General features: G+C 42.8%; 1 protein-coding gene across 1 annotated transcript; it reads right to left on the minus strand.

Moving 5' to 3' along the window:
- Positions 1–1605: 1605 nt before the first annotated feature.
- Mcm10 (minichromosome maintenance 10 homolog) lies at positions 1606–26943 on the minus strand. The gene is made up of 17 exons (XM_050170716.3): positions 26817–26943; positions 26173–26736; positions 26015–26102; positions 23666–23828; positions 22300–22461; positions 21776–21906; positions 20579–20659; positions 19000–19089; positions 15102–15287; positions 13000–13082; positions 10994–11208; positions 8392–8524; positions 6501–6634; positions 5593–5706; positions 5117–5265; positions 4037–4079; positions 1606–2034 (listed from the first exon to the last, which is right to left on the minus strand). Exons 1-17 carry the CDS (start codon positions 26821–26823, stop codon positions 1960–1962), a joined length of 2418 nt encoding a protein of 805 aa, XP_050026673.2. The 5' UTR covers positions 26824–26943; the 3' UTR covers positions 1606–1959.
- Positions 26944–26945: the final 2 nt, after the last annotated feature.

Here is a 26945-nt window from a genome sequence, read left to right on the forward strand (position 1 = left end):
ACCCAGAGGAGAAACAGCGTGGTGCACGTCACCTTTATAGCCACCCTTTCGCTGAACTGCGCGCGCATTTGTGCGACACGTGATCACAGACACTGCGCGGATTGTCTCTGAGAATACTTCGAAAATAATGTTTGTAGGCACTCGTTTAAGCTGCGCACTTTCTCCAGACATGCTTTATTTCTTTTTTTTTTTTGTCAGAGTCGGGAGCCTTTTCGGCAGCTAGACATCCTTGACAGCCAATGGAAAGACAAAGGTAACCACTCGCTCTAGAGTTTGCCAGGTAGTTGGACGTTCTCACCTTTATCAAACCCTTCTTTGCTCAGTTTATAGCTGACACTTTATTTTTCTTTTGTGGGGGGAAGGGGAGGGGCAGTGTCTTTGAACTACATGCTCTGATTGACATCCTCTCTTGACTGAGAACAAATATTTCGGGATCTGTTAGCCAGAGACCTTACGCCCGATTGTTCGCTGCTTTTTTTATCTGCCCTCATTGCCTTCATAGGCCTGTCAGTGAACCCAGCCTGTACAGCAAAAAGGCGTTGTTATCAGCATTAAGAAAACAGTACGTTGCGTTCGTAGAAGGCATTTTATCATCGTGCAACATTACAGGTGGAGCAACGTCCGAGCCCGCGTCCGATGGCTTCACCTTTGAACAGCGCGGTATCGCGGTGCGGAGCACAGAGGTGCATCACGTCGAGACGCTTATCGCGTGCCGTATCGGTGCGTATCGCGCCGCGTATCCTCTTCAGTAGAAGTCACGACCGCGCTGGTCACGTAGCTCGACTCGGCACACAACTAGAACAAAGCGGGGCGAACCCGGACCGGGTTTCTTTATATTAAATTTATTCTGTATCTCAGCTCATCGGTTACTTCCACAGTTGACTGTTAGAGAAAAGCCCGTCGACTTAAGTCCCGGCGAAGTTCGTACCCCGGCGATTTGCACTGTCGCGTTTTGCGCATGCGTTCATCACGTATGGGCTCCATGCACCATACGTTTCGCGACCACGCTGCAGGCTTAATGTATACGTTTGTGCAGCGAGCATTATCGATTCGCTCCCGCGTCACCCGAAACGTACGCGAGCGTTATCGACTGAAACATTCCGTTCACGGTTTTGTGCGAAAATCCCGGTACCATTTTTTTTTTGTCACCGCGCCACCACACGCGCGACGTGACGTCCAAGTCCGCACGCAAGGACGGCTGTATCATGTAACAGCGCGCTTGCTATGAAGCAGATTCCCGCTGCACCAGCTGAACGGTTACGCGCAAGCGACGACAAATGAGGTAGCTAACAAAGATGAAATAGAGGATTCTCAAGGTCGTTGCACAGGCAGCAAGGTCGTGTATTTTTCGAAAGGATATACAAATTTACTTACTTTTTACTCGTATATGAGCCACATTCAAGAAACCTGGATCCAACTTGTGAAAAACAAGAACAAAGGTGCAGTCCTTATACAATATATGGTACACGATTTTAATTAAAACCTTCTTGATAACTCTCAGGCATCGAGGAATGATTTACACAAAAGCTGATAACAACGGATGACATAAGGCTAGTGCGCAGAATGTTTTTGACATATTGACAGGAATTGCACACAAGTCACATTTATGTATGTACATTGTTTACTAATCTTTCTTTATTGACATGTTGTACAAGATAAACAGATAAAACCACTTAGTAAAATTAGAGAAAATACATTATGTTTAAAATTGGTGGAACAAACTGCCCTTTGTCACACAATTATGATGAGCAGCCAATCATTTTGGCATCATGAAATACATTATATTTTATGAGGAGCCTCCCATATTACATGAGCATGTATTCTAGCAGACTGTGCATGATGAACATTGCAATGGGCATGATACAATGCTTGCAGAAATGAAAGTGGGCTTGATGACATGCACAATGCTTCTGTGCGAATGGTGTTTTGCCAAAAGCCGAAAAAGAAGAGTCAGTGTGATCACTTATTCAGGTACTTGAACTCTTCTCCACGAATCAGTAATTTTTCGCTGTCAAGCATGGGGCCAGGCTTTGGCTGGAAAAGGAAGGAGATGAATTGTATAACTGGAGTGACTAATAGACAGCAACATCCAGTAAAGTAGCAAACTTGCAGAGAAAGTACAAATCGAGAAGCTGAGCCAAACAAAGGTGCCTAATTGAAAACAGTGCACAACACCACCGCATAACCGTGGAACAGTAGCAACAAAAGGTGTTACCACTGTTCGACCCTAATGACCATAATACATTATCTGTCTTCTTAAAGAGCAGGTGCAGCCAACAGGAAAAAGTGTATGAGCAACATGTCGACACAGTCAAATCTCGATATAACGAATACTGATGTAACAAATTAAATAGGAAATTTGGTAGGCCAGGCTTTATTTCAGTGGAGTATTCTAGTGCTATAACAATATCGAAAATGTGTTATCCAACTCGGCATCGGTTATAGCGAAGAGAATTTTGCTTAGCAGCGCCTCAATATATATGTTCTGGTAACAAAATTGTCACATGTAGACGCCGAGCTATTTTTTAGACACTCGATTTTTCGGACTTCCCTGTGGCAGCGCCGCCTACCATTAGCACTAGAATCATAATAATCGAAATTTCCGACATCGCACAACGTTTCGGGCATGAGCTACGCATTCACGAAGGCACGAGGGGATGAACAAACTTGCCGCCATGTTGAATGGCCCAAAACCGCAACTTTGGTTGCCGACTCCCGACGAAACGGCGCCGGCTAGGGCTAGTGGCCTAAGCAGCGCGGCCGGTGACAAGCCGTTGCAGGAAGCTTGCCGTCAATATGTTCGCACCCGTAGACCTCATCGGTGATCGAGAATGAGATCAGACGAACAGGCTAAATTGACGGCTGTAGTAATGGCATACAGATCCACGTGCGGTCCCCTCCATGTCCGAAAAGTCTGCTGGTGGTGAGACTTGAAATGACACACACTAGAAGGCCAGCACCTTGGCTAGTTTGACCGCAGTCGGAGAGCCATTGTGTTGAGCCCACGTGTTAACACCGATCCCACGGTTGCGTATTCACGGCGACGATGAGCGAGTGCATGTGGTGTATTTTTGCTTGTATAAACTGCACCAGAACTTTGAAAAAAATTAACAGTAAAGTCAGAGTGCGGCTATGAAAACTTCGCTTTAAGGTTTGGCTTTAGGGCAGCACACGCAGCGCTGACATGAAGCCACACTTCCAAGGCAATGTTCTCCACCATATAAAGTTTCGTTATGCCCTAGGAAACACCACCTCCACGTGTAGAAGCTCCCTCTCCCCTCTTTCATGGTCGCCCATTCTCTGATTTTCGGATGGCCATCTAGAACTTTCGCAGTGTTAGCAGTTGGAGAATAAATAGTGCAAGCAGTGCTGGCGAACCGGGACTCGGATCACAATTCATTGCGTTTTGCAGGACCCAATAGAAGTTTATCCACTCACTCACATCACAAGAGCTGCGATCGGCATCGATCCTTTACACAGTAGCAGAAGAATAACAGCATCGCCAAAGAGGTGGCGAACAGAACCACTGGGCAAAGATAGTAGGTTGCGGAGGTGTCATGCATCCACGAGACCTTTTTATATAGATTTGAGCATTGCTCTGTGCAGTTATTTCTGTGGGTTGTATACGCCATTCTTTTCACATTTCGGGTTGTTAAATTTGAGGGTGGCCCTCATACAAGGACGCGGATAATACGTGAAAATAATATGGTATTTATTGTTGTTCCCGTGCCTTGTGTCGGCACGGCAAAATGCCGACGGGCCATCAAAATTTGCAGGAGACCTTTTGGCCCGGCAGATGCACCCCACTTGGGTTTCTTTCGGATATGCCTGATCGCAATTTTTTTTTCCTCAAATATATGCGGGTGCTTATAACCAAGAAAATTTCGCGGTCGACGGACTTCATTATTAACGAGGTTTAACGGTATTGCAAGATCATCTGCAGTTTTATATAATCACATCATTCGCGCACATTACACATGACAGTGTTCAAGCAATAGCACTTTCTCAGTAACAAAAGGCAAATATGGTACTGTACCTTTCCCATGGATGTTCTTTCGAAATTGGAGCCATTGCATTTCCTAAAAGGAAGGGAGAGAGAAACTCAAGTGAAGTTAACAAATTGTCACAAGTACAACACCCTCAAAACAGTTTATTTGAATGTGCTTACAGTTTTTACTAAAATTATACATGTTCAGACCTCTGACCAAAATGAACTTATAATTAATTTCCAACCTACTGTTCTTTTAAACATAATTACACATATTTAAATAAAAACACATATTTAAAAGATTACGCTATGGAGTTCATTGTGATAAAACAACAGACAGAGATTTCTCAAGACCACCCCGTGAAACTCCCTAAGGCTCACAATTAAGATAAGCTACAAGCTACTCTATATATACATAATGTGGGCAGCTTAAACATAGTCAATGGTCGCAATTACACCATTGTATAGATGTATACTTAGTATTATCTACATAAATTGACACAACTAGTGCACGGTGAAATTATATACTTCACATTACACAAGTAGCGAAACCCAATAGCACTGATGTGCAGAAAACTTGATGTGTGTGAAAAAATATCAGTACATTCAATTCGTGACAAACTCATAGAGGATGATGGCCAATAACCAGCCAGCAGAATGCGTGCTTTTTGAGCAGTACGTAGACAAACACTGCAGGGCAATTCAGTGCTGTTGTAAGGCACATACTATGTGGTCAGGCAAGCTGCGACATTTCATGTTCTGCGAGGCTTTTGTGAGGGTGGGCAAAATTTCTTTGTACTCTGTGAAATGGACATTTTCTAGGAAAAGAAAGGGGGTGCAATGACTTGAGAATGGGTGATTACTTGGGATGTGACAGTCCCTGAACATCAACAGAAGTCGAATAAGAGGTGTCTCAGCAGCCAATGTTTCCACAGGAATAATAGTACATGTACACATCGCCTTGACGCAGATAAGTCCCCATGTTGGAGCGTTGGCTCCAGAAACATTCTGTTTTCGACCACTGCTGATCACTTCAACTCTATACTTCAACTTTGTGTTTTCCTGTGAACCTCTTGTTTTCATTTGGAGCCCCGGCACGTGATGTTTACGTGGCTGTGTCTTGCTCACCTGCAGCTGAGAGCTGGAACCCGGGCAAAGGTGACTGTGCGGTGACTGCAGTCCTTGCAGCGGAAGAAACGCTTCATAGCTTTATGGTGCTTCAGGACATGGTTTTCCTTCTTGCACAAGTCAGATGCCTGTTGAGCTGTGTAGTTGCACTGAAGAAAAACAGCAAGACCAAGAATTATACCATGTCGAAAAACAAAATCCATAACATTACACTAAAAAGCAGATATTCTTCAAATTTTAGCCTAGCCATAGCCTAAACCAAATATTCACAATACTATTATTATTACGTAAAACTGCATATTGTTGTGACCCAAATATATTGCGAAAAAGGCACATAGTGCATCTTCGCTGTTACTAAACTTGTTTTTCTAGCTTAGGGTATCTTCAGTTTTGTTGAAGAATTTTTGTCTTGCTCTCTACACATTACTACTTTGTAAAGTAAGACACAAAGATTAGGGAAGCACGAGACGACACACCTTTCTGCAGGACACCACATCACACTGTATTTCTGTGACAGACAGCATCTTTTCTTCCAGTTGCTCCTTCTTCTCCAATACGCTAAAGTACTGCTCCTCCTGTTCCTGCTCAATCTGAAAACATATCACGGAAACACACAACCGTTAGCCATAAGTCAATCACACACTGCATGAAGCTACATTCTTCACAGTTACTAAAGAGTCTTATAGTCGGGCACACTAAGGTTGCATATGGTAAAAGAATGTTAGTGTACTCAAAAAGCAGTGTTGTCCGTGCTGCATATACACAGAAACAAAGTCTGACTGCACTTTTTTGCATGCAAGGCCAATAGCATTCACTAACTTTAAGTCTACCTTCTAAAACTTCCCGCTGACTATTCTGAACATCAAGTATCAGACATCTAAACATAATCCATGGTGAGCAACTGTAATGGCAGCACATTTGACTGCATTCTCTGCCAGGTACAGGAGCACTAAATGTTCATAATACAGTACAATGAATCACTCGAAAAGCTGTTTCATGTCGCAATCAACATTTGTTTGTTTGTTTGCTTGTCTTATTCTCTTGGCTATGAGACTGTTCATCAATGAGACATGAAATCACTCTAGCCAGTTTACAACGAAGAATATGTATTAGCAACAGCTTCAGCTAACGCTATTGCATCACATTTGCATTTAGCAATAGCTGCAGGAGAAGTCAGCAACTTCCTTTTGTGCCATCTTCATTCTGATCCGAACGGCGCCAAACAGGATGAACCCATGTCTTCAACCCATTTGCTGTTGTTCAAATCCAAATAAGTAACACAAGAAAGCCGAAATGCTAAATGTCTTGAAGAAGCGATGTAATCTAAATAAGGCATACTTCAACAGTCAGTGCATAACAACATCAGCATGGAATAGAGCCCTACATCGTCCACTTGGTGAGCATGAGATGACTTTTGACGAAGCAGCTTCTCCACTTCTTCCTTAGTCAATGCTGGCCCCAGACGAGATTTTTTGGCTGCTGGCATTTCTACCAACTCGTCATCTTGGGTTTCTTTGCCTGAAAAAAGCGTTCGAATAGATGTGCCGTCAGGTGAAAAGGAACTACCTGTGAAGTTGCACTAACCACTTCTGTGACGGGCATGACTGTGTCCTGACAGACTGCCATCACTGTATGACACAGCAAAATTCTGATCTCTACCTTCGTCAAGTGCTGCAATGGTTTAGCAGCAAAGAGCATTCTCGGGAAAGTTGGTACATGTTTTAAGGTAAAAATGAGCTCAAATTCAATCCATAAGAAATAAGGCACTTACTCACACTCCTGCACAATGCAAAGAGTGCTCATGCAAGCAAAACATAAAAGGTTCTTTCCATAAGACTGCAGCTGAATGCACCAGCAATGGGAAGTTGAGGTGTCTCTTGTACATGGTGGTACGTTAACATATGTGCTGCTCAACTCATCAATCGCTGCTTCAGTTGTACATTGACAAACATACAGTTGCAAGGTACAAATACTATATGGGACTCGGTGAAGCTCGTGCTTGCCAAGGTGCAGTATTGTGGCACCATCTTATCATGCACTTGGCGAATGACGGTTGTAATATACTATACGATTATAACATTTACATTAGAGGATTCATACACGATGACACACATTAGTGTAAACACTAAGTACTAGAACTTGCCATGCAACTAAATTTTGCTGAGTAACATATTTCGGAGGCATATTAGACACACAAGAAGGGTCAGAAACAAGTGCAAACACAAAGTGTATAACTTGCTATTGCAAGTAAAAGGTTGAAAGCAAGCAGCTTGAGATGTATTTCATTCACTCCAATGACTCATCACAGTTAAGCTTCTTTTTTACCAGCTAATATGTTAATGCAATGCACAATTTTACAGCACCAACACTCAGTGCATCACCAAACTGCGATCATGTGATACCTTTTCCAGCCACTAGATCCAATGTGAACAAGAAAAAGCGCAAGGCACGTGCGACCATGAGAAGTAGGAGCCCGGCAGAGTACCTTCCCCATAGTAGTACTTGCCCCGCCCATGACACTGAAAATGCTGCTACACACTCAGTCTTCACTTTCGGCATCAGCGAATCCCCTATCACAGCTAATCCTATTGTGATAAGCATCTTCTCCTATCTGTTTCGCAGTGCGTGTGGTCTACTGCCGTTCGAAGTGCACTGCACGGTTTTAATAGGTGATAACCCAAACATGCCGCCGTTTCCTGCTACAGGCAGTGCGAAGTGAGTGTCATCTTTTACTCTGGCGGAATAGTATTCTGGCATCACCCAATAGCTTGATTTCGTTTTGGCTTCCCATCGCCGTATTAAAACACTAAGCAATAGAAAATTGACACAGCATGTCTCAGGCTGCTTGGGCCCCACCAGCTCAGCGCATGTCTACACCTCGTGCTGCGACGATACGTGGAACACTTCGCATTTCGTAGATGTCAACTACAGTTTTGTCTGCCATATTTTTTAGTGATGTTGGATCATACAGCTTCCCAGTTAGTAAGTTTTTTCTCGTAGTCATTTCCAAAATGTATGAATGAGGTTCTACTATTGGACACGACACAGAGGGTGGACAAGATGCACAGACACCATTGCTTCTGAGCACTACTTGAACACTGAACGTATTACACTGAATGTATTAGTGCCACCTTATAAAATGAGTTCGATATGAACTCATTTGCCTGTAGTTTCGTTGTAAGATTTACTAAATGTTCCTTCTGATAATGACTGTAGCGCTGAAGTAGAAATGATGCCTGATCTTGCTCTTGCTGCAAAATGAAAGCCATGCTCACGTGATGTGGGAGGTTCCTCAAGTTTCCTTTGAATCTTAGCTTGAACTTCAGAGGACGTGGTGTCTTTTCTCACGGCATTAGGATCCTGTCTCACAAGAGGAGCTTTAGCACTCAGCTTCTGTGCAGCTCTCAGCTGTGTAGACACAAAAAGAAAGCCCAAGTCCGAGTTTAAGGTTCTGCATCTAGTGTCAGCACTATTGCAATAATCATCAACAGTAGAGTTTGACTCAATGAACAGAATGTTGAATTATTGAACACACCATTTGGCGACATTCAGAAGGTTTGTATAATTTAATACTGCAGTCGCTCTAACAATTTAATTTTTTTATAGGGCACTTCACCATGTCACATAGCGAATTTGGCTATACACTGGAAGTTGTTACACGTCCTCCAGGGAGCTTTCTGCCAAAAAAAAAATTTTCATACCGGCTCATTAATAGCCGAGATAGAATTATTTCAGTGCCACGAAACCATGATTTCAGGATGCGAGCGCCACTGCCAAACGAGACACTCTCTCCACTTGCCTCGTACAGCCTCCGCAAGCAAAATTCCTTCCCTGCATTCTCCCAGGCCGAGAAACGCGTGTCACATATGTCAGGGGCCCCGCCTTCATTTCTTTTTCTCTTTGCTTTTTTGCGGCGCGGCATACTTCCACTGATGGCGTCATGTGCGAGCTGTTGCAATTGTCTCGTTTCGCGAAGCGCACGATTTTGCATGCTATGCGCGAGGACACCTGACTAGCGGTATAAGTCAGTGCTACACGAACACTAAGGCAGACACAAGCGGATCACAGAGCTTGATCCCGTTCTACAACACCATAGAAAATGACATAGTTTTGGTGTCTACGTGCACGACGTTGGAACAAGCAGACGAAATGGAAGTACATCTCTCTTGCTGTGGTGCGAAGTAAAACAAAAACATGCAGACATTCGGTTTGTGTGTTTTATTATTTCTCTAAACTTTAATTTGTCTATTCAAGCAACAGATTACAGAAATAAGACTTGGTGAATTGAATAATTCTCGAGGTCATATGTCACTTCGAGTGATGTCACAGCACGAATACACTAATGTAGGCGCACTAGCATGTGTACGCCACCCTCCAGCTTGGAGCATGGCAGCTGCAAGGGGAAGGGCAAACGGCTTTCGGTTTGAAATTCCACATCTTTCCGCAGCACGTAGCGAAGTAATATTTAGCAGACACGATCGTTAACATGCATTGTGTGCTCTGCGCTTGTCAGCTCAAAATGGCCAGACCTGGTGAGGGGCCCTTTAAAGTGCAGAGAAAAGCTATGGCAGACCTTTACTTTGAGACATCTGATGCAATATAATAGACAAATATTTTTTGAGCACTCAAGAATGCTCTTGTATGAGAACTTTCCCAACCCTATGGTTTCCTCCAGTTTGCTGATGTTACGTTGTTACGGCCCTCTTCATGACCTCCAAGCTTTCAAAACAGATTCCCTTGATCATTTTTTTGAGCTTGCAAAATAAAAATGCGACACGTGGGAAGACCAGGGGAATAGGACGGTTGTTCTAGAATGGCAGTGTTGGCCAGAAACTGCTGGATGCTGAGGCCGTTGTGTCTTGGTGTGCTGTCTTGATGCAGCAGCCACTATCTGTCCCAAAACGATTGCGGTCTCTTCTGGTGTACTGAGCAAAGCAAAAGGCACAATATCTCTTTGTAAGCTTGCTGATTTATCGTCTGGCCCTGTGGCAAGAACTCACTGAGGTCGATGCCTCTGACACTAAAAAATGACACTAAAGGTAGACTTTGACTACCTTGCTTTCTTCGGCCTCGGTAATAACAAACTTACACTGACAGCTCTGGATCTTGGATTCTGGGTCGTACCTAAAAGCCGTCTCATCCCCGGTAATTACTCGACAAGAGAAATCTGGCTCAGTTTGAAGACTTGTGATGATATACAGACAATGCATGCTGATCAGAATTCAGCAGCCGGTGCACCATAATTGCACAGATTTTTTGCATGCCCAAATTTTCAGCGATTATCCTCCAAACACAGTCCTTTTGCATATTCAACTGGCTGGTGATCATTCTAACAGTCAACCGCTGATCAGCACACATCTGCCTTGCATGGTAGATGTTGCAATGATTTCTGCTTGTTGAAGGCCTCTCGCTTCTTTAGCCATTTTTCATTTCCTTGTGCCCCTCTTCGAACCTTTTGTGCAATTCAAACACATGTGTGTGTGACATGGTATCATCTCTGTACACTTGCCAAAGCATGTGCTTCAGTACTGACAGAGCTTTCTCCAAGTGAATAAGTGAATCAGAAATTTCAGGTTGCTTCATTGGTCTGTGGTCACGATTCATTCCTCAGTTCTTAGAGCTGAACAGCTTGCAAAGGCAATGAAAAAAAAAAAAAAAAAGACGTACGAGTTAAAAAAAAGAAAAGCTAGATGGACCCAGAAAGCTGCGATTACAGTCATATACTAACAAGGCATCATATTACTCGGCTAAATAATCAGCTTATCTTTATTTCGCTCATAGCCCACACAGCAGACCCAATCCCGTTGCTTTCCAGACAGACCTTGTATAACACAAGGAGTGGATCTAATGTTACCATGCAAATTTACAGTGACTCACCTTAGCAATTTCAGATGGAGTTAAAGCAGTCAGTTTTGGAAATGGCACTGAACCTGAGTCAATGGGGCTGATGGCACCCAGTGACTTTGCCTGCAATGCTGGGGCAGTCCTTCCGGAAATTGGAGATGCCCCTGCAGGTGACTTCACACTGCCGTTGTGCATCTTGAGCAGGTCCTTAGCAGTGATAGATACCATTTCCTTTTTTGAGGATGCTGCTGCAAATAAGTTTAATGATAAAAGAGGATCAGTTCGAATTTTGACTCGTGGCACTTAACAGAGCTAAACCTACCGTTACTTGCTCTCACTGGGCTACCATACTTACTATCGTGACAATAATAAAATCATGTCAAAACAATTATTGTTTTTAACAAGACAGAAGTGCATAGGAGGATGGAGACTAAATAGAAAGCATGAAAACTGCGTTACAAAGTTTTCAACTTTGTAACACAGTAACAAATAATGATATCACTGTTCTGTAAACTGCAACCTATTAAGAAATCTAAAGCACACAAAATTGATGTTATTATACACTGCTCTCAAATACAACACTAACTTCCGAGTAGGACCTTGGAAAACCCTTGTAAGTATTGCAACAATTTCTCGCACGTTAACCTGACATCAAATTTGTGTGTTTTAAATGCTCTAACAGATGCAGTTTACATAATTGCACTATCTGCTTTTAGTGCAGAGTTACAAATTTGTAGATGCCATGGTTCAATTTTTTTTTTAGTTAATAACTTTCAACAATTTTTGTGGAAAATTTTAAGTGTTACATAAAGATTCTGTTTCTTACAACTGCTAGAATTTAACTTTCTTTCTTTAATCAATTGCTAATTCGATACTGACTGAAGGTCATGGTTGGCGCCCTTGCATTTCTATGGGCCCAAGCTTTCGTTATTCTGATGTTAAAATTGGCCTTCACCGGATAATTGAAACCCGACCAGCAGCACGCATGCATCTAACCCCTACAGTGACCACAATAAGGTCCTTTTATTGGCAGTCTGTCCCGGCAGAGCTTAGGGGACAGTGCATGCGTTGATCATGCGTCATCTGTCAAAAATGCCTGTTTTCGCCCTATGGGGATTTTCAACCAATAACCGTAGCTCACGATATCATTGCGGCATTTACTCCATTTTAATGCGCGCCTTTTTTTTTCATGAAAATTGGGCCGAGAATTGCCTGCCCAGCGCAATCAAATACGCAACCAAAAACGCCTACGCGACGTTTGTATGCTTTACCGCATAACACGTATGTATTGCGGCAAAACGATGCGGCCGAGAGGCTCGGCCTTCCGGTTCCCACGTGGGAGCAGCCCGCTTCGTGAAGACTCACGATCTGCAGGACTTCATTAAAGTTTACCATACCATACCATACCAGTGTGCAACACGAATTAGACCCTTGCCCATTTCCCCTGGAAAGAAATCAGGTGCGCGTTAAACTGTTACGTTGTTTAGGAGCTGTAATACCATTTCTGCATTAGTTTTCCAATTCGGACAAATAGAATGTGGGCGTGTGTTAGATACGGGGGCATGTTAAAATTGGGCAAATAATGTCGAGTGAATCAGCGGTGTGATTTGGCACTTTTTCTTTCTGCGACTTGTTTAATAATATACACCAGCTAATTCTATCAATTTCATCAGTACCTTCAGGGTCGAAATAATGGAAGTCAACTGCATGTGCTGATGACAAAATACGAGATAACAAAAAAGAGTGGTTGTGACAAATATTAAATGTTAAAGAAGAGATTCTGCTGTACATTTGAAAGAAGAGGCAATGATGGCAGTTACGGCAGACAACACTACAGCAATCAGTTTTGTCTGTGTAAAGTGGCAAAATATGCAGTGTGTGTGAATGCCCACTCCCTGATTTGGGGCAGATACACACTTCTAACGCTGTATGTACTGTGACTGAAGGATATACATATATGCTTTTTATGCTATTTTAGAAAATATAGGCTATTAATAATGACATGCAATGTATGTAGCTATAACAAAACAAGACATTACCAGATGATGTTGAGTCCTTCTCATGAACCACATGCCGAAGGAAGTTACGAGAGCCAGCGCCGGGATTGCACAATGCCTTGCCTCTGAAATTACCAGAATGAAAATGAGTCCCACAGTCATAAAAGGGATGAAATTACTCCTACACAACCAAAAATCTACACAGCCAATGTGCTGCATGCAAAAAAGGCATCTTTAATTTTTCTCTGGAATGCAACCAGAACTATAAAGCAAGCTTTAACTTTGCATGTACATTGCATACTATTGTGCTCAGTATGAGCTACAGCGCGCAACCGTTTTGCTGTGCACTTTAGCACATACCGCGTATGTCTTCTTGATCTCCTCTGCCTGTCTGGCAACCTTGAGATTCCTTAAGATCAGTTTGTCTTTTGCATAAAGTGTTTTCGTTGGCTACAACAAAAAGCTTCAAGCTACAATGCGAAAGCGTATAGCCAAGCAGTCACGTTTTGCAGCTCATATTGAGCACGGTAGTACATCGGTTCTACATGTTTGCAAGTCATTTCACGCATAATCCTTATCAGATAAAGCAGGATGCCACATGCATGGCTAAGCAAATACAAGGGCTGTATTCTAAAACGATCCACTTCGGCGATACTATCGCCTTGGCCGCGCCTTTGACATCTGCGCGCACTGATTGGTTGTCTTAGCAAAATCAGGTTAGCTATGTCATCCGATTCTGCTCTACCAGCCAATCAGCGTGCGCCTAATAGTGATATAATCGCTGAGGCGATACTATCGCTGAATTGGATCATTTCAGAATACGCCCCCGATAGAACCTCCTTCATACGTTTTCGAAAAAAAAATGCAAGACGTACTAACCGGGAAAACGCACGATCCGAAGTAACTAACAAAATTTGACAGACTCAACTATTGTTGACATCTACATAATGCGAAGCGTCGCATGGAACGTTGAGGCATGAGACTCCTACGCGCATCCAGCTGGTGGTGCCCCTGCAGCCGGAGATGCGTTTTGTTGTTTTCCTATCGTGTCGTGTTTTAAGAGGGCGACGGGAAACTAAAACGAAGTCAAGCTGGTGGACGACGCAGGATGCCGCTGAAGCGAAACGTGATGCTCGCATCGTGCCGCCTGCAGCAGGGAACATCAGCGCGTTTGGATTATCACCTATACTAAAAGCGCGCAGTACGCTACCAATGGCACTATGCACCACGTGCTGTAAAACAGATAGATGAAGACGCTTATCGCAATAGGTTTGGTGGCGATAGCTGTGACTGTGGCATGCGACGACCCGGCCCGAGATTTGCTGGTACCGAAAAACGAAATTGAGCGTGCCGTAGTTTTCATGCGAGATGGATGGCTATTTATTGTTCTCGATTGCGCGCGCCTCGCACCTTTTCTTGTTCATACGGGATCCAGCAGCCGGAAAACGTATACGATCGCAGTCTGCATCATGGAATGCTGTCACATTTTGGTTATTGTCTATTAGAAGCGTGCGTTACGCTTCCGACGGCACCATGCGCTATGAAATAGATAGGTGAAGATGCCTATCGCAATAAGATTTCCGGTGATAGCAGTGACTACAGTGTGCGAGGACCCCGGAGAAGATTAGCTGGTACCGAAATGAGAAACTGAGTGCGAGCTGACGTGAAACGTGAGGCGAGTGGGCGGGCGAGTATTGCGGTGAGGCTGCCACAACGGGCAACTACTATGTACTATTCTCGATCACACGCACCTCGCGCATTTGCTTGTTTACATGTGTTTTAGCGGCCAGAAAACATATCTTATGATGACATTTTGGTGAAGCACCAAACGTTAGTGCTGAAAAATTGTGTGTTCTGGGAATGTATGAATCGGTAAAATATGAGCGTAACGCTAATGGGTCATCTTTTGTGTTTTTGACTGCAAACAGTGGCACCAGGAAAACGTACACGGTAACGTATCAACAAGGTTTCTACTGTATCTCAAACATCAATTAAAAAGTATTTTTTTATACTTCTGTTGATACCTGATGGGAGCTTATGGTCTCATATGTGTTGGCAATGGTCAAAACAAGCTGAAGCTAAATAGAACAAGATGAAGTATGTGTATAGAAAAACCATCAAAATAATTAAATAAGCAGACTTACAGAAAATCCGACTTAGATGCAACAGCGTTTATGGCCTGGTTCTCTGATGAGGAGAGGTGCTTCAATTGAACGGCTTGTGCTGCGGCATGCCGTGACGTCTTCTCGATCTCCTCTGCCTGTCTGGCAACCTTGAGATTGCTTAACACTAGTTTGTCTTTTGTACGAAGTGTTCTTGTTGCCTCTCGTCTGTAAAATGCAACGAAATATATGTTATAGAGCAGCTCATCATGCATTGCTGCATGAAAATAAAACACATAATTTAAAATTTCCAAGTAACGGCAATGAAGATGCGAAATGGCTGTGCAAAGCAAAGTGACTTGACAAATAGCATATTTAAATCAAGCTGTAATAAGTGCTTGGGCTTGTTTAAAAAAAGTTCAAAATCTGATGAGTGCTTCTCTCAAAGAGTCCCCTAAAAAGTTCAAAGCATTAACACTCAAAGTGTAATTTGAGCATTGCAGTTCCATCCACTTTGTGCAAGACTAAACTTTTTTTTTAGCAAATGCATGAGAAAAAAAATGTGTGAAATTGGTAGCCATAATCTATTACATGTACTAAATTATTTTGAGCTAAGCAGTAAGGCAATGCTACAGCATTAAGTCTCCTCTCCACGATAGAATCACAGAGGCAGTGGCCAGCCACTTAACACATTGAATCATTTTGCGTGCGTACCTGTCCGTGTAATTTGCCATAATTCTGCTATGAACCATACCTGTGCTTAACTTTGGATAGCTTAATCTAAACCATGTGGTCCCTAGAAGCATGAATTAATGCTCGTTTCTTGCATATACAAGAAACTTGGCTTTCCTTAAAAGTACCTTGTGTTTAGATTTCAGGTGGTGCACATTGTGCAACAGTACATTTATTGAGAATACTTAAATGGCTGAAATGCTAAACAGTACAGCAGCCAATTGAGCCTCAGCTATGAGGGCATATAATACAGTCAAGCCTCATCCCTATGGTAGTTGCATCTGACATGGAAATACTTTTGTGATATCAGGTACAGTCGAACCCACTTACTTATAGCTATACCAGATTTAACAATATATCTGATATAACAATGAGCAGCCAATGCATCATCAATCGCTTACCACAATGCTCCCATGCCGCATTGTCGATTACAGACCTCGATATAAGGAAGTTGGTAAAATTGACAATTTGCTTCGTTATATTGAAATTCACAATACTATTATAATGAAATTTGGTCTATTATGCAAATAAGTACAGATGCCAATCGATTTTTCTTACACGGGAGGGGCCGCACAAACTTTCGAAATTATCCGTCAATCAAAAGAAAAAAAGCAAATTTGAATGAGAAAAAACAAAATAATTTTGTTGAATTTGAGAGTCAGTGACCAAAGATATGATTTCATGCCATGTCAACAATATCTTCACGTTGGCGGTACGAAGCGAAGCCAGCCATACTTTTACATCCACTCAGCCCCCGTGGCTGATGGTGTCGCGCACAATAGGATGATGCTATCATGAAAAGCGCCAGCAGGGGGGGCGAATGCCTTTGTCTATCTTTCGTTTCAAAACATCTCCGAAACTCGAGATTACACTGCCTCCAGCACTAAAATGCACGAGAAGACAGTGCACAATGCCCAGCTGTCTCAGCTCGCCCAGTCTTTGCAGAAGCAGCAGGTCAACATACTACCTCTAAAATACGATGTGCGGGCTGCGTATGTGCTCAGCCATGGCTGCACTAGAAAAGGAGACGTGTGCCGGCACCCCCGCCCTTGCTTGATCGCATTACCGCAAGCTTACTTCCCTCCCCACTTGCTCACGCAGGAAGACAACAATCATCAAGAGACCATCCTCCTCAGCTTTCCCTCGTGCCCTTTACCTCACACGTAAAGCATACAGCACGCAAGGGGTGATAGGATCTTATTGCACTTAGACTTTATATGGAACACGACGCTGCTCTGCTTTGGTAGTCACTCTCGGTTGTGCAGCGGTGTGCGACTTGAGAGGTGCATTTGCAAGCAGCCACATGTAATTCAACAATTTGACCATCTGTTACTGCGGAAGTTTCTACTTATTGTCTCTGTATTCTTTCGCAGTGGCAGTGAAATTCCGTTAAATTGAAATCGTGTATAAACACGTTTCGTTACATTGAGGTTCAAGGTACATGGTGTTCTATGACAAGAACTTACGCAAAGGTAAATACTTTGTTGTATATAGAGAATTTTGTTATATTGAAGTCCGGCATATCGAGGTTCAAAGGTATAACAATTAAAGCTGGCTACTGCGGTGTACCAAAAGGGGGAAAAAATAAACAATGCAGAACCCTTGTAGGAAAAAAAAAAAAAAAAAGGTTAGCTAGCGTACCTGCCTGCATGCCCCACGACTTCACCACACCTGCCTTTATGCCTTGTGAGGTGCACCGCACGAAGGCGGGTGTGGTGAAGGTGCGGGGCATGCAGGTAGGTGCAGCGGCTTGTGTCTTAATGCGAAAGCACTATATGCCCCCTTATCCGAAAATCTGGTGTTGTCATCGGCGGCGTGACCGAAAGATGGTACCAAAAATGGCCGATGGCACAAAGAGTAAAAACACATAAAAAAAGAAACGCTCGGATTGACATCAAGTTTGTCAGGCAGGCTCCAGTAAACAAAGTAAATTAATGCCTTCAAAAAGAAAATTAGGTAAATTTCGGTCGGGGTGAGGATCAAACTCGGGCTTCCGGGGTGCGGAACGAGCGCGCTTCCCCTGATGCCACGGTGGCTCCACAGTTATGGTTGACTAAAGTAGTGCCTAGTGTGTGCGTCATTGCACACGTCATGTCACTGCCTCCCATGTGCTACTTGCCCTCCGGATTTTATAGGTGCTGCGTCTACTGGGATGCACTCCGAAGTGTCTACTTCAGCGGCATCTGTGAAACATGGTCGCCCATGGAAGCACGTCTCAGAAGACGAAGCAAGCAAACACAAAAGAAGACGACATAGTCATGACAAACCTACCATTAGGCATAAAATAAAATGCATCGTTCTGCAGTAAAATTGTCTGAATGTTTCCAAACCGTGGCCAACATATACACAAACACACATAATGATTCCGCAGAGATAACCTTAATGCATGTCGAAAACATCAGTTGAAAACGTTTCACCTAAGCGATTAAAATGCCTTCGCATTCCCACACGTAAGCAGTCTTAAGTGTCTCTGCTGAATTTTTAAAATAATTTTCTTGGATTTCACATTTTTTCTTTGTGGCACAGATTTAGTTGTTAAAGCCAGTAATACAGCATGGAAACATTGTAGTAAGCGGCTGTTCATTGTTACATCTAAGTATTGTTAAATCAGGTAATAATATTGAGTTCAACTATACTTCTTTCTGCCTAATTAATGTTTGGATGTTTATCCCTTCTGCTTTTTTTTCATGCAGCTCTGTTATAACAGTTATCGGTTATAGCAATGGGATTTTCTAGGTACTTGAATATTGTTTAAGTGGATTCGACTGTATTCTTAGTAAGCATTTGTGTACTCATTACACACTGATATCAGCAAGAAAAATTTTGTAATTACTTGGTTATATTCACTATACTCACATTCAATATATATAGATTTAACTGTAGTTTAAAATAAAGCCAAAAATTAATTTCTTAGGTGACAGGCTGAGAGAGCAGAGCTAGCATTCTGCAGCATCACATGACACATACCACAAGAAGCCATTTGTGTCTATGACATAAATGCAAGACAGAGGTTGCCAGATCAATGTATCCAAGTCCCCAATCCCGCAAGACTTAAGGGACAGATTTATTGTTTCTGATGATCCAGCACAGGTTGAAACAGCATTAATTTGTTCGGGTGGGGCTTATAAATCTCTGCAACGCGTACACAAGATTAAATTCAGCTATATTAAGATTACTGAATAGCTCTGCAGTGCATTGACCGACTCACGTGGGATTCATAAACATCTGGCCCCCGTAGATGACTTGGCTGTTCTTGAGGACTTTCTGCTTCAATCCGCTTGGTGCAACACCAGAGTATCTTAAAAACACATTGGGCATAGCAGTCAACATTACAGCATGTTTGGAAGAGCACGACAACCATTCTTGAAGAAATAAGCTAACAATTGTGTCTGATATGATTTGGGTTAATGGGCCGCTATGAATGGGAACTCAACTAGAGCACATAGCCTTGAACAATCATTTTGAGGGATACAGCTTTCAGTGTGCTTAAATGAGTTTGAGAAGTGTACACAACAGAGATCTGTGAATAGTGATAGATTCCTTGTCAGTGTCAGTTACACATTGTTGAGTGCAGAGACAACAGTCGAAGAACAATGCACTTATGCAATTTCTTTTTCAAGATAACCAAATGGCTGCTCTTTTATAAGCCTATGACTGGACAGAAGGGTTCTAAAGATTTGAGGCTGCAATAAAAACACAGGCTGCACTATGTTCTGCAGAATACAATGAAATTAATCTAATACATGTAAACATCAATGTATATTGCACTTCTCTGTGCAAAGACACTGTAGTGGACGTAATGCTATGACATTAATCTAATAACAGCAGTGCATGCCTTTCAATGCATTGAAGCAGTGCAATGGATGTTACATCATGTGAAAGTGAAAATGATTTTGAACGCGCTTGTTCAGTAATACAGCTATGGATATTTGGAGCATACTCGGATGGAATGACATGCAAAATTCTAGGTGCAAAATCAAGAGATGGGAAGAAGGCAGTATGAAATAGCAAATTGGTGTAGTGGATATCCTAGATGACATTAAAAGGAAGAAATGGAATAGGGCAGGTCATGTAATGCATAGAAGAGATGCTTGGTGTTCTATTGAAGCCACCTTCCATGGAGCGACAAATTTTGAGCGGGGAAAATCCAGTCCAAAGCACTGCCGCGTATTTGTCACACCACACTCCATGCAAGCAACCAAGAACAGGCGAATGCCGTCCACTGTGTCCCCGGAGCGGCTTGCGGGGAATTGTCGCCAAATAAGCTGGATTTCAGCGACCGACGAAAGCAGACAGTTGTGCTATGATCTCATTGGTTAGCACTCTCCACTGCGCACAACTGCTTCCTGTGGCAGTATTCGTTAGGCAGCGAATATATAGAGAAGGTTGATCAGGCACCATTTCTGGTCACAGTTTTAGCATCGAGATGCCTAATAATTGTATTGGCAGCCATTCAGAGCTGTTTCAGAGACTGAATTCTTTCTTTCGTTTGTCACCCCCCCTCCCCCATCTCCACCCCTAATTTTTGCAGACAGCAGAGAGACAGACAGAGAACTTTATTTAGGTCCGGAGGTACGCTGCCGCTCAAGGCGGTAGAGCAGCGGGCTGCTCCCCCGTCCTGAATTTTGAGGTCCCCAGGGGTTGGCAGGTACGCATTTGTCAACCATGGAAGTTAACCTCTAGCAGCAAAATCAAGCCCACTTTCCTCAAATGAACTGCTGAAAACTATCAGACAAGAAGTGGAAAGTGAAAATGACATAAGAAAAACAAAAAGTTCCAAAACTTACGATGCCTGGAGGTCAGTTCGCTTGGAACTCATCTTGCGGTACTCGGCTTTGACGTGGTACACACAGTAAGGACAGGTTGACCTAGTGAACAAAAATTTTGTCCACAATAATGTAACTATATACAAATTCAGAAAATTTAGATTCAGCTGCAAAGTTTCATGCAAGTCATCGTGATTGCTTAGTTGCTATGGTATTGGGCTGCTAAGCATGAGGTCGCGGGATCGAATCCCAGCTGCGGCAGCCGCATCTCGATGGGGGCGGAATGCGAAAACACCCTTGTATTTTTATTTATGTGCATGTTAAAGAACCCCAAGTGGTCCAAATTTCTGGAGTCCCCCACTACAGCGTGCTTCATAATCAGATTGTGGTTTTGGCATGTAAAACCCCATAATTTAATTATTAAAAGAAATGTTTCATGCAATTAGGATCCAGGCTGAAATTGCACATATATAGGAGATTCTTGTACAAAAACAAAGCAAAACACTGAGTACTTCCTCAATACTAGTCTACTAATCGGTGCTTTGTACTTAACCTATTGCAGAAGCAATGGGCATAGTATAAATACTCATCGACACAAGCAAATTTATGCTTCTATTTATGACTAATAAATTTACAGGTTAGCATTTAAAGCAGTTATCGAGCAGTACTATGATTATTCAAAGATTTGAACTGCACTTTGTTCCCCAGCATTTAAGATAACTAACGTGCATCTTTAAGGCATCAACTGACAACTAAATATTTTACAGAAAGCTTTTCTTTGGCCTGGAAATTTCCCATCACGTGGCTTGTATAACATAATATAGTGTTTAGGTGGTAGACGATTGTGGGAAAAAAATGTAGCGAGAAAGCACAGAAAATATGAAAATGTGAGGGAGACTAGGTGCCTTATGTGAGACATTGAGGAACTATTATGTCACCTGCCCATGTGGTCAATCGATATATACTAAGAGTAAGATTTCATTTGAGCTTACATTATTAGATAACATAGATATCACTAGGCAATCCCTTATAAAAATTATTTACTGGCATTTACGACCTATCACTATTCTCCAAAATGCTAATCTTTGTTTACGCTATTTTGGTGCACACAGTCACTTCAATGAGGTACGTCCACAGCTACTTGGCCCCCCGTCCCCCCCAAACACACACACGTCCCACACTCACTTTTGCTGTTATGGACTGAAAATTAACACGTACATGTTCACTACATTGGTGCAGGGTTGACCATCTCTGGTTTTGCCTTTGCATGTTCCAAAATCCTTGGATGTTCCCATCAGCATGACTTTGCCAGGGTGGTCTATACTGAGGCACACCTCCTTTCGACCGCTCTGTGGAATGGACGTGCGCATACTAAGTGGATGTCCAATATCAAGCAAGCAGGCAGACTGCACTGTGTAGCAGCATCTTGACGTTTATTAACTTTTTTGTTGCTCAGAGACATCTAAAGCCGCAGAGAGGCACACCTTATTAATAGTTTGCACACCCTGTCTGCACAAGACACCAGTAATATACACCTGCGGTGTCTGGTATCTCACAGGAGTGTGGTAGGTGCTCCTGTGAGATAGCAGATGGCCCCAGACACTGAAATTTATAATTCATTAGCTAAATTTTAAGTGGTGATTTTCTTCATCATATGAAAGTGAAGTAATGTTATACATCTTCATTTATCTCATGCAAATTTTTTATGCAATAGCACAAATACATTCAGAACAACAACTTACATAGCTATCCTTGTTTGGCATGACTGATGGATTCAGAAAACCAACCACAGAGCCAACTGACGTCTTCCAGTGCTTTTCATGTACATCACCAAAGAGAAACATGCAGACGAGGTTTTCACAGTCTTGCAGGTCTGTCAACTTCCATATTGAGAATGGCTTTCCCTGCAACAAGACATTTTTTTTTTCTCACAGCCAAAAAAATGAGGCAAGACTGGAATTACTCAGCATTGCAAAAGAAAATCAGTTCATTGTGTGGGCAACCAACCTCAGTTGTACCAAATTTTAAATTCTAGACATCTGTGCTAATGCTATGTTGATACCTGTATCTGTAGGATCTGTATAAGCATATGTGGATACCCCAGATCAAGCACCAATAACAAATTACGTGTGTTATTGGTTATACAGTTTTAACATTATGTGTTTGTCAAATGTGTTATATTAAACCAAATTTACGCACCTCTTCCTATTCACCTCTTGGTCCCTCTAACTGGGGCAGGATGCTTGAAATTGTATCATCTTTGTATTCAGTAACGCAGTTATCTTTCTACAAAAATAGGTCTATTGAAAGGGGGAGTTATGCTTAGATTTACTGAGTGCTTAATTTAATGGTAATACAATTGCTTAAAACTAAAGTTAAATTGTAAGGACCACGAAGGTGATTGATTCATAACCACAGCGCCTTGTGACAGAAATCAGCACGATGAGAGAAATGTCCACATATGTAATGCTATGTTGGTTTGATTTTAGCAAGGGCTGATGTCACAAAACGGGTTCTCACATGGAGACTAGTGCGTAACTAACCGAGATTACAACCATGTCACAACATCACAGAACAAGGGTGAAACGGGGACCTCAAAACCAGTACTGGCTAGATCAAGTGACCAAATAAATAATTATTTATTGTTTACTTAATAGAGCTACAAATATTATATTGTGAGATGACAATGCATGCCTATTAAATAATAAAAGCAAGAGTTTTGCATTAGTACTACTCTTTAGCGCGAAGTAAACTCCATCCCAGGAAGTGGTACAAGCTGCATGTTTACAAACAGAAAGGTATGGTAACACATAATGTAGACAAAAAGAGCAGATGACACTTCATTGCGTTTTTTAGCAATGAAACATCGTCATCCTTGCCGAGTAATGGTTGGACCAGATCTGTTAGCCTTGCCTTGCCAGCGCACTCTTAGCAGTAAAGCTAAAAATATATCTTTTTTAATACTTTACTTGTCATCCTATCTTTGTGATGTCATGCTCTGCAGCTTGCCTATGAAATGATAGAGGAAATTTGACAAGTAGAACTAAAGAATGAACAAGCAGCTGCAACTAAATGTAAAAACATGACTAGAAACATGATTATACTGACATTTTTGGATGTCTTTGGTGGTGTCTTGTTGACCAGCACACCAACTGTAACCCAGTCAATGTCGATCTTCTTCTGCTGAACAAAACTGGGTACCATGGACATCTTGACCATTTTTCTTCCACTCATACGGGCTTCCATAACTGTTGATGACACCAGGGGCCGTCTGAAAGTGCAAGCATCATTTTAGCATTCACAACTCAGTAGATACGACTTACCTCAGGCTAGTCCCGCAACTAAGTTGTCAGGTAATATCCAGTTATTGTGATGCACGACCAAAAACAGCTGTCAAGCCATATTCGTCAGCATAAAGCATTTAGCATAAGGTGGCATTCCCGAAGGCATTATCTCAATAAAATTTCGATTCACTGATGGGCTTTAATGCAATAGCTAACAACAATAGCTACAATAGCCTTAAAGGGCCCCTGAAACGGTTTGGACAAATTTTGCAGACGCGTAGGGTACAGCTAAAGTTAATCATTCACACCACAATTTGTGTGGAGCATCTCATATTAAGAGAGCTACGGACGATTACAAGTTAGCCTCCTCCATAGTCATGCATTTTCTCCTGAACTCGTTCACCGAGTGATTGGGGCTAAACTACGCCTTCACTGGCTCTGCCTCATGATGGCACGCCGTGTCGTCTACTTCCGGTTCTCTAGGATCAAGCGCGCACGTGAAGCCTCTCCAACCTCTCCGGCAGCTGCTTGGCCGTCGACCCCAAGTGAGAGCTATCGAAGCAGCGTGCGTTGCAAGCATTCTGTAGCAGCGTTGAATGTGTCTGGTATTCCGGTAACCACACGCAGGCTGGGCTTTTCGACAGATGGGTGGAGGCATAAACTCAAGCTGATGAAGCAACTTTAGCGTACACATACGTGAGCGGCCTGATCGGTCTGCATGGTCCATCCTCATGCTGAGGTTAACCAGCCAAACAAAGAGCTAATATTGCTCTAACCAAGTGTAAAACATTTTAAACATATACAAAAACAGCATGTTAACGATTATGCTCCTGCGAAAAATTTGCACCAGCAGCAAAGAAGAATAGACTTCATTACTGCTACTGTGTTTGGTTGAGCTCTGTGCCACTAGGTGGCTGCACCGTGCAGATCATTTACGTTTGCGCTTCTGCTCATCCTGTGAAACAGCAAGGTTAAGCAGCCAGGCCCTGTCCCTTCACTTGCGTTTACCCAAATACCAGACTCACGAAACGCTATTGTGGTAGTAATCCTCCGGTGTAAAGGGATGGCCGCAAACGCACAAATTCTGGAGCCGATCGGATAGTGACAGTCAGATGCGCTGAAGCTGCTCCGCTCGTCTGCTGCTTTGCAGAGGGACACGATGTCGCAGCTTGACATATTGCCAGTCACTACGCTTGCAGCCCACAACGCAACAAAGGTGATTCATGGTGCTCGTGAAAAGACAGACCGACACTGATCGCGGAGCTCTCGTCAAGACGGAGCACGTTGTAGCCCAAGCAGACGATGCTTGCTGTGTGCCGAGAGTACTTAAGTGTAGTGAGAAATTGTTCTTGCACATTCTCTTTCTGTTACTTTCTTTTTATAGAAACAAATGAACTAACATGCCAACTATTACGAACATCATTTCTTCACCATAAAGGTGGGAAAATTATAGATGACGCGACCTGGGCAGCCAATCAGATAGCTCGCCCTACTGCCGTCAATTGGGTGATTTACGTCGTATGGGTAAGGGCGGCTGAAAATTCCGCCGAGCAATGTGCTGCGATCGGCAGCGATGTACATTTTTAAAACCTTGTAATAAATTACACGCTTTACGCGGAGCACTTCGATGCGTCAATTAATGATCACAAGGACCTACTCCAATGACTCAGTATGTTTGTACAATATCGTCAAAATCATTTCAGGGTCCCTTTAACAATAGCTAGCACAGGGAAATGCTGCAGTGCAAGCGTACCAGGGTAAATTCGACCACCAGGGTACTTTAACAGGTAGCCTAACTTTAGTATATACAGCGTCTTTGCATTCCATCCTCAGTGGCCTTGACCTTTTACATGCATTCACTTTTGCCTTCCAAGGGCACTACACATTGAGCTAAGCTTTTCTTTTTCTCTTCAAATGCTCTGAAAATAAATAAATTAGTTTCTACCAATCTAGTGGTTTTCTGCAATATATGAGATGGTATGTTCAGTTTAAAATAGTGCTGCAGAAAGAATTTCTAGAATCAGCTTCGGAGCAGTAAATTTGTAATAATTAAACCATTCACTGTAGCACAGACCTGAAAGTTTGATTTCGGCCAAGTTCAGTTATTTTGATAGCATTCACTGTAGCGTTTGTCAAACGCCAAGCCAGCGTGGGACGGTTGGTGTTTACTTACATAATACGTATGCCAGAGTAAGGGTCCCTCAGACCGCTTTCCTCAAGCCCATCAAGTTGAAGGGTGCCTTTGCGCTTATTGTCTTTCCCTAAAAATATATAGAAAAACGACGAGAGATGTAGAATACAACAAAGGGAAAAGAGGCATCGTTGACTTACACGTATCGACAGGCGGCCGCGATGAAAATCCAGACGATTTTCGTTCTTCGAGGTTTCTCTTTATGCTCTTGCCCAGTTTGCTCAAACCTGCCTCGGTCGGATATCGTTTCTCGTCGTCTGACGAATCGGTGTCACCGGAATGCACGAAACTTTTCTCTATTGAAGTTTTTTCCGGCCCCTTCTTACCATCGTCTTTAGAAGCCGCACTGAATATATCTTCGTCCACAAGCTTCAAGGGCTTTCGCGTGGAGACTGAATTACTGGTGCTGCTTCCACTATCTCCGTTTTTGCTCGTGGAATCGCCTTTTGCTCGCACTACGGAAACTTGGGACGCTTCTTGGCCAGATGATCTTTGGTTTTTGAGCTGTCGCCGAAGAATATCCATCTTTTCTTGCATTTCACGCAGCTGCTTTTCAATAGCCGCAGTGGAGACCGGTTCATTTTCGCTTTCTCGATCGCAAGTATTATGGTCGCTTATCGTCTTTGAAGGACCCTGACCTTCTCCCGCTTCCATAAGCTCTTGCCCAAGTAGTTCATCAAGGGCGTCGATGTCCAACTCGGCATCTGTTGATTGGAGACATGATTTTTAAGCAATGAGACATGAGAACGCTGGCAAACTCACAAGTGCTGCTGCATTCACTCACCATCCATTGTGCAGATAGCTGATTAGCACCTAACGTCAAGAGACAAGACTAATGCCTACAATTTACCATTTACCTCGCCGCGTTCCAAAAGCAACATCAAACACGCCTCCGAGGCTCTCCGTCTTTCCG

The sequence above is a fragment of the Dermacentor andersoni genome, chromosome 6 (assembly GCF_023375885.2).
Source record: "Dermacentor andersoni chromosome 6, qqDerAnde1_hic_scaffold, whole genome shotgun sequence".
Classification (NCBI taxonomy): domain Eukaryota; kingdom Metazoa; phylum Arthropoda; class Arachnida; order Ixodida; family Ixodidae; genus Dermacentor; species Dermacentor andersoni.

What these genes read in the sequence shown, in the direction of transcription:
- Mcm10 (XM_050170716.3), bottom strand. An exon ending in TGAGGAACCTCCCACATCAC is followed by an intron (nt 6,635 to 8,391) that starts GTGAGCATGGCT and finishes CGCTTTTTTCAG; the next exon opens with GCAAAGAAACCCAAGATGAC. An exon ending in AAAGAACATCCATGGGAAAG is followed by an intron (nt 2,035 to 4,036) that starts GTACAGTACCAT and finishes TTCCTTTTCCAG; the next exon opens with CCAAAGCCTGGCCCCATGCT.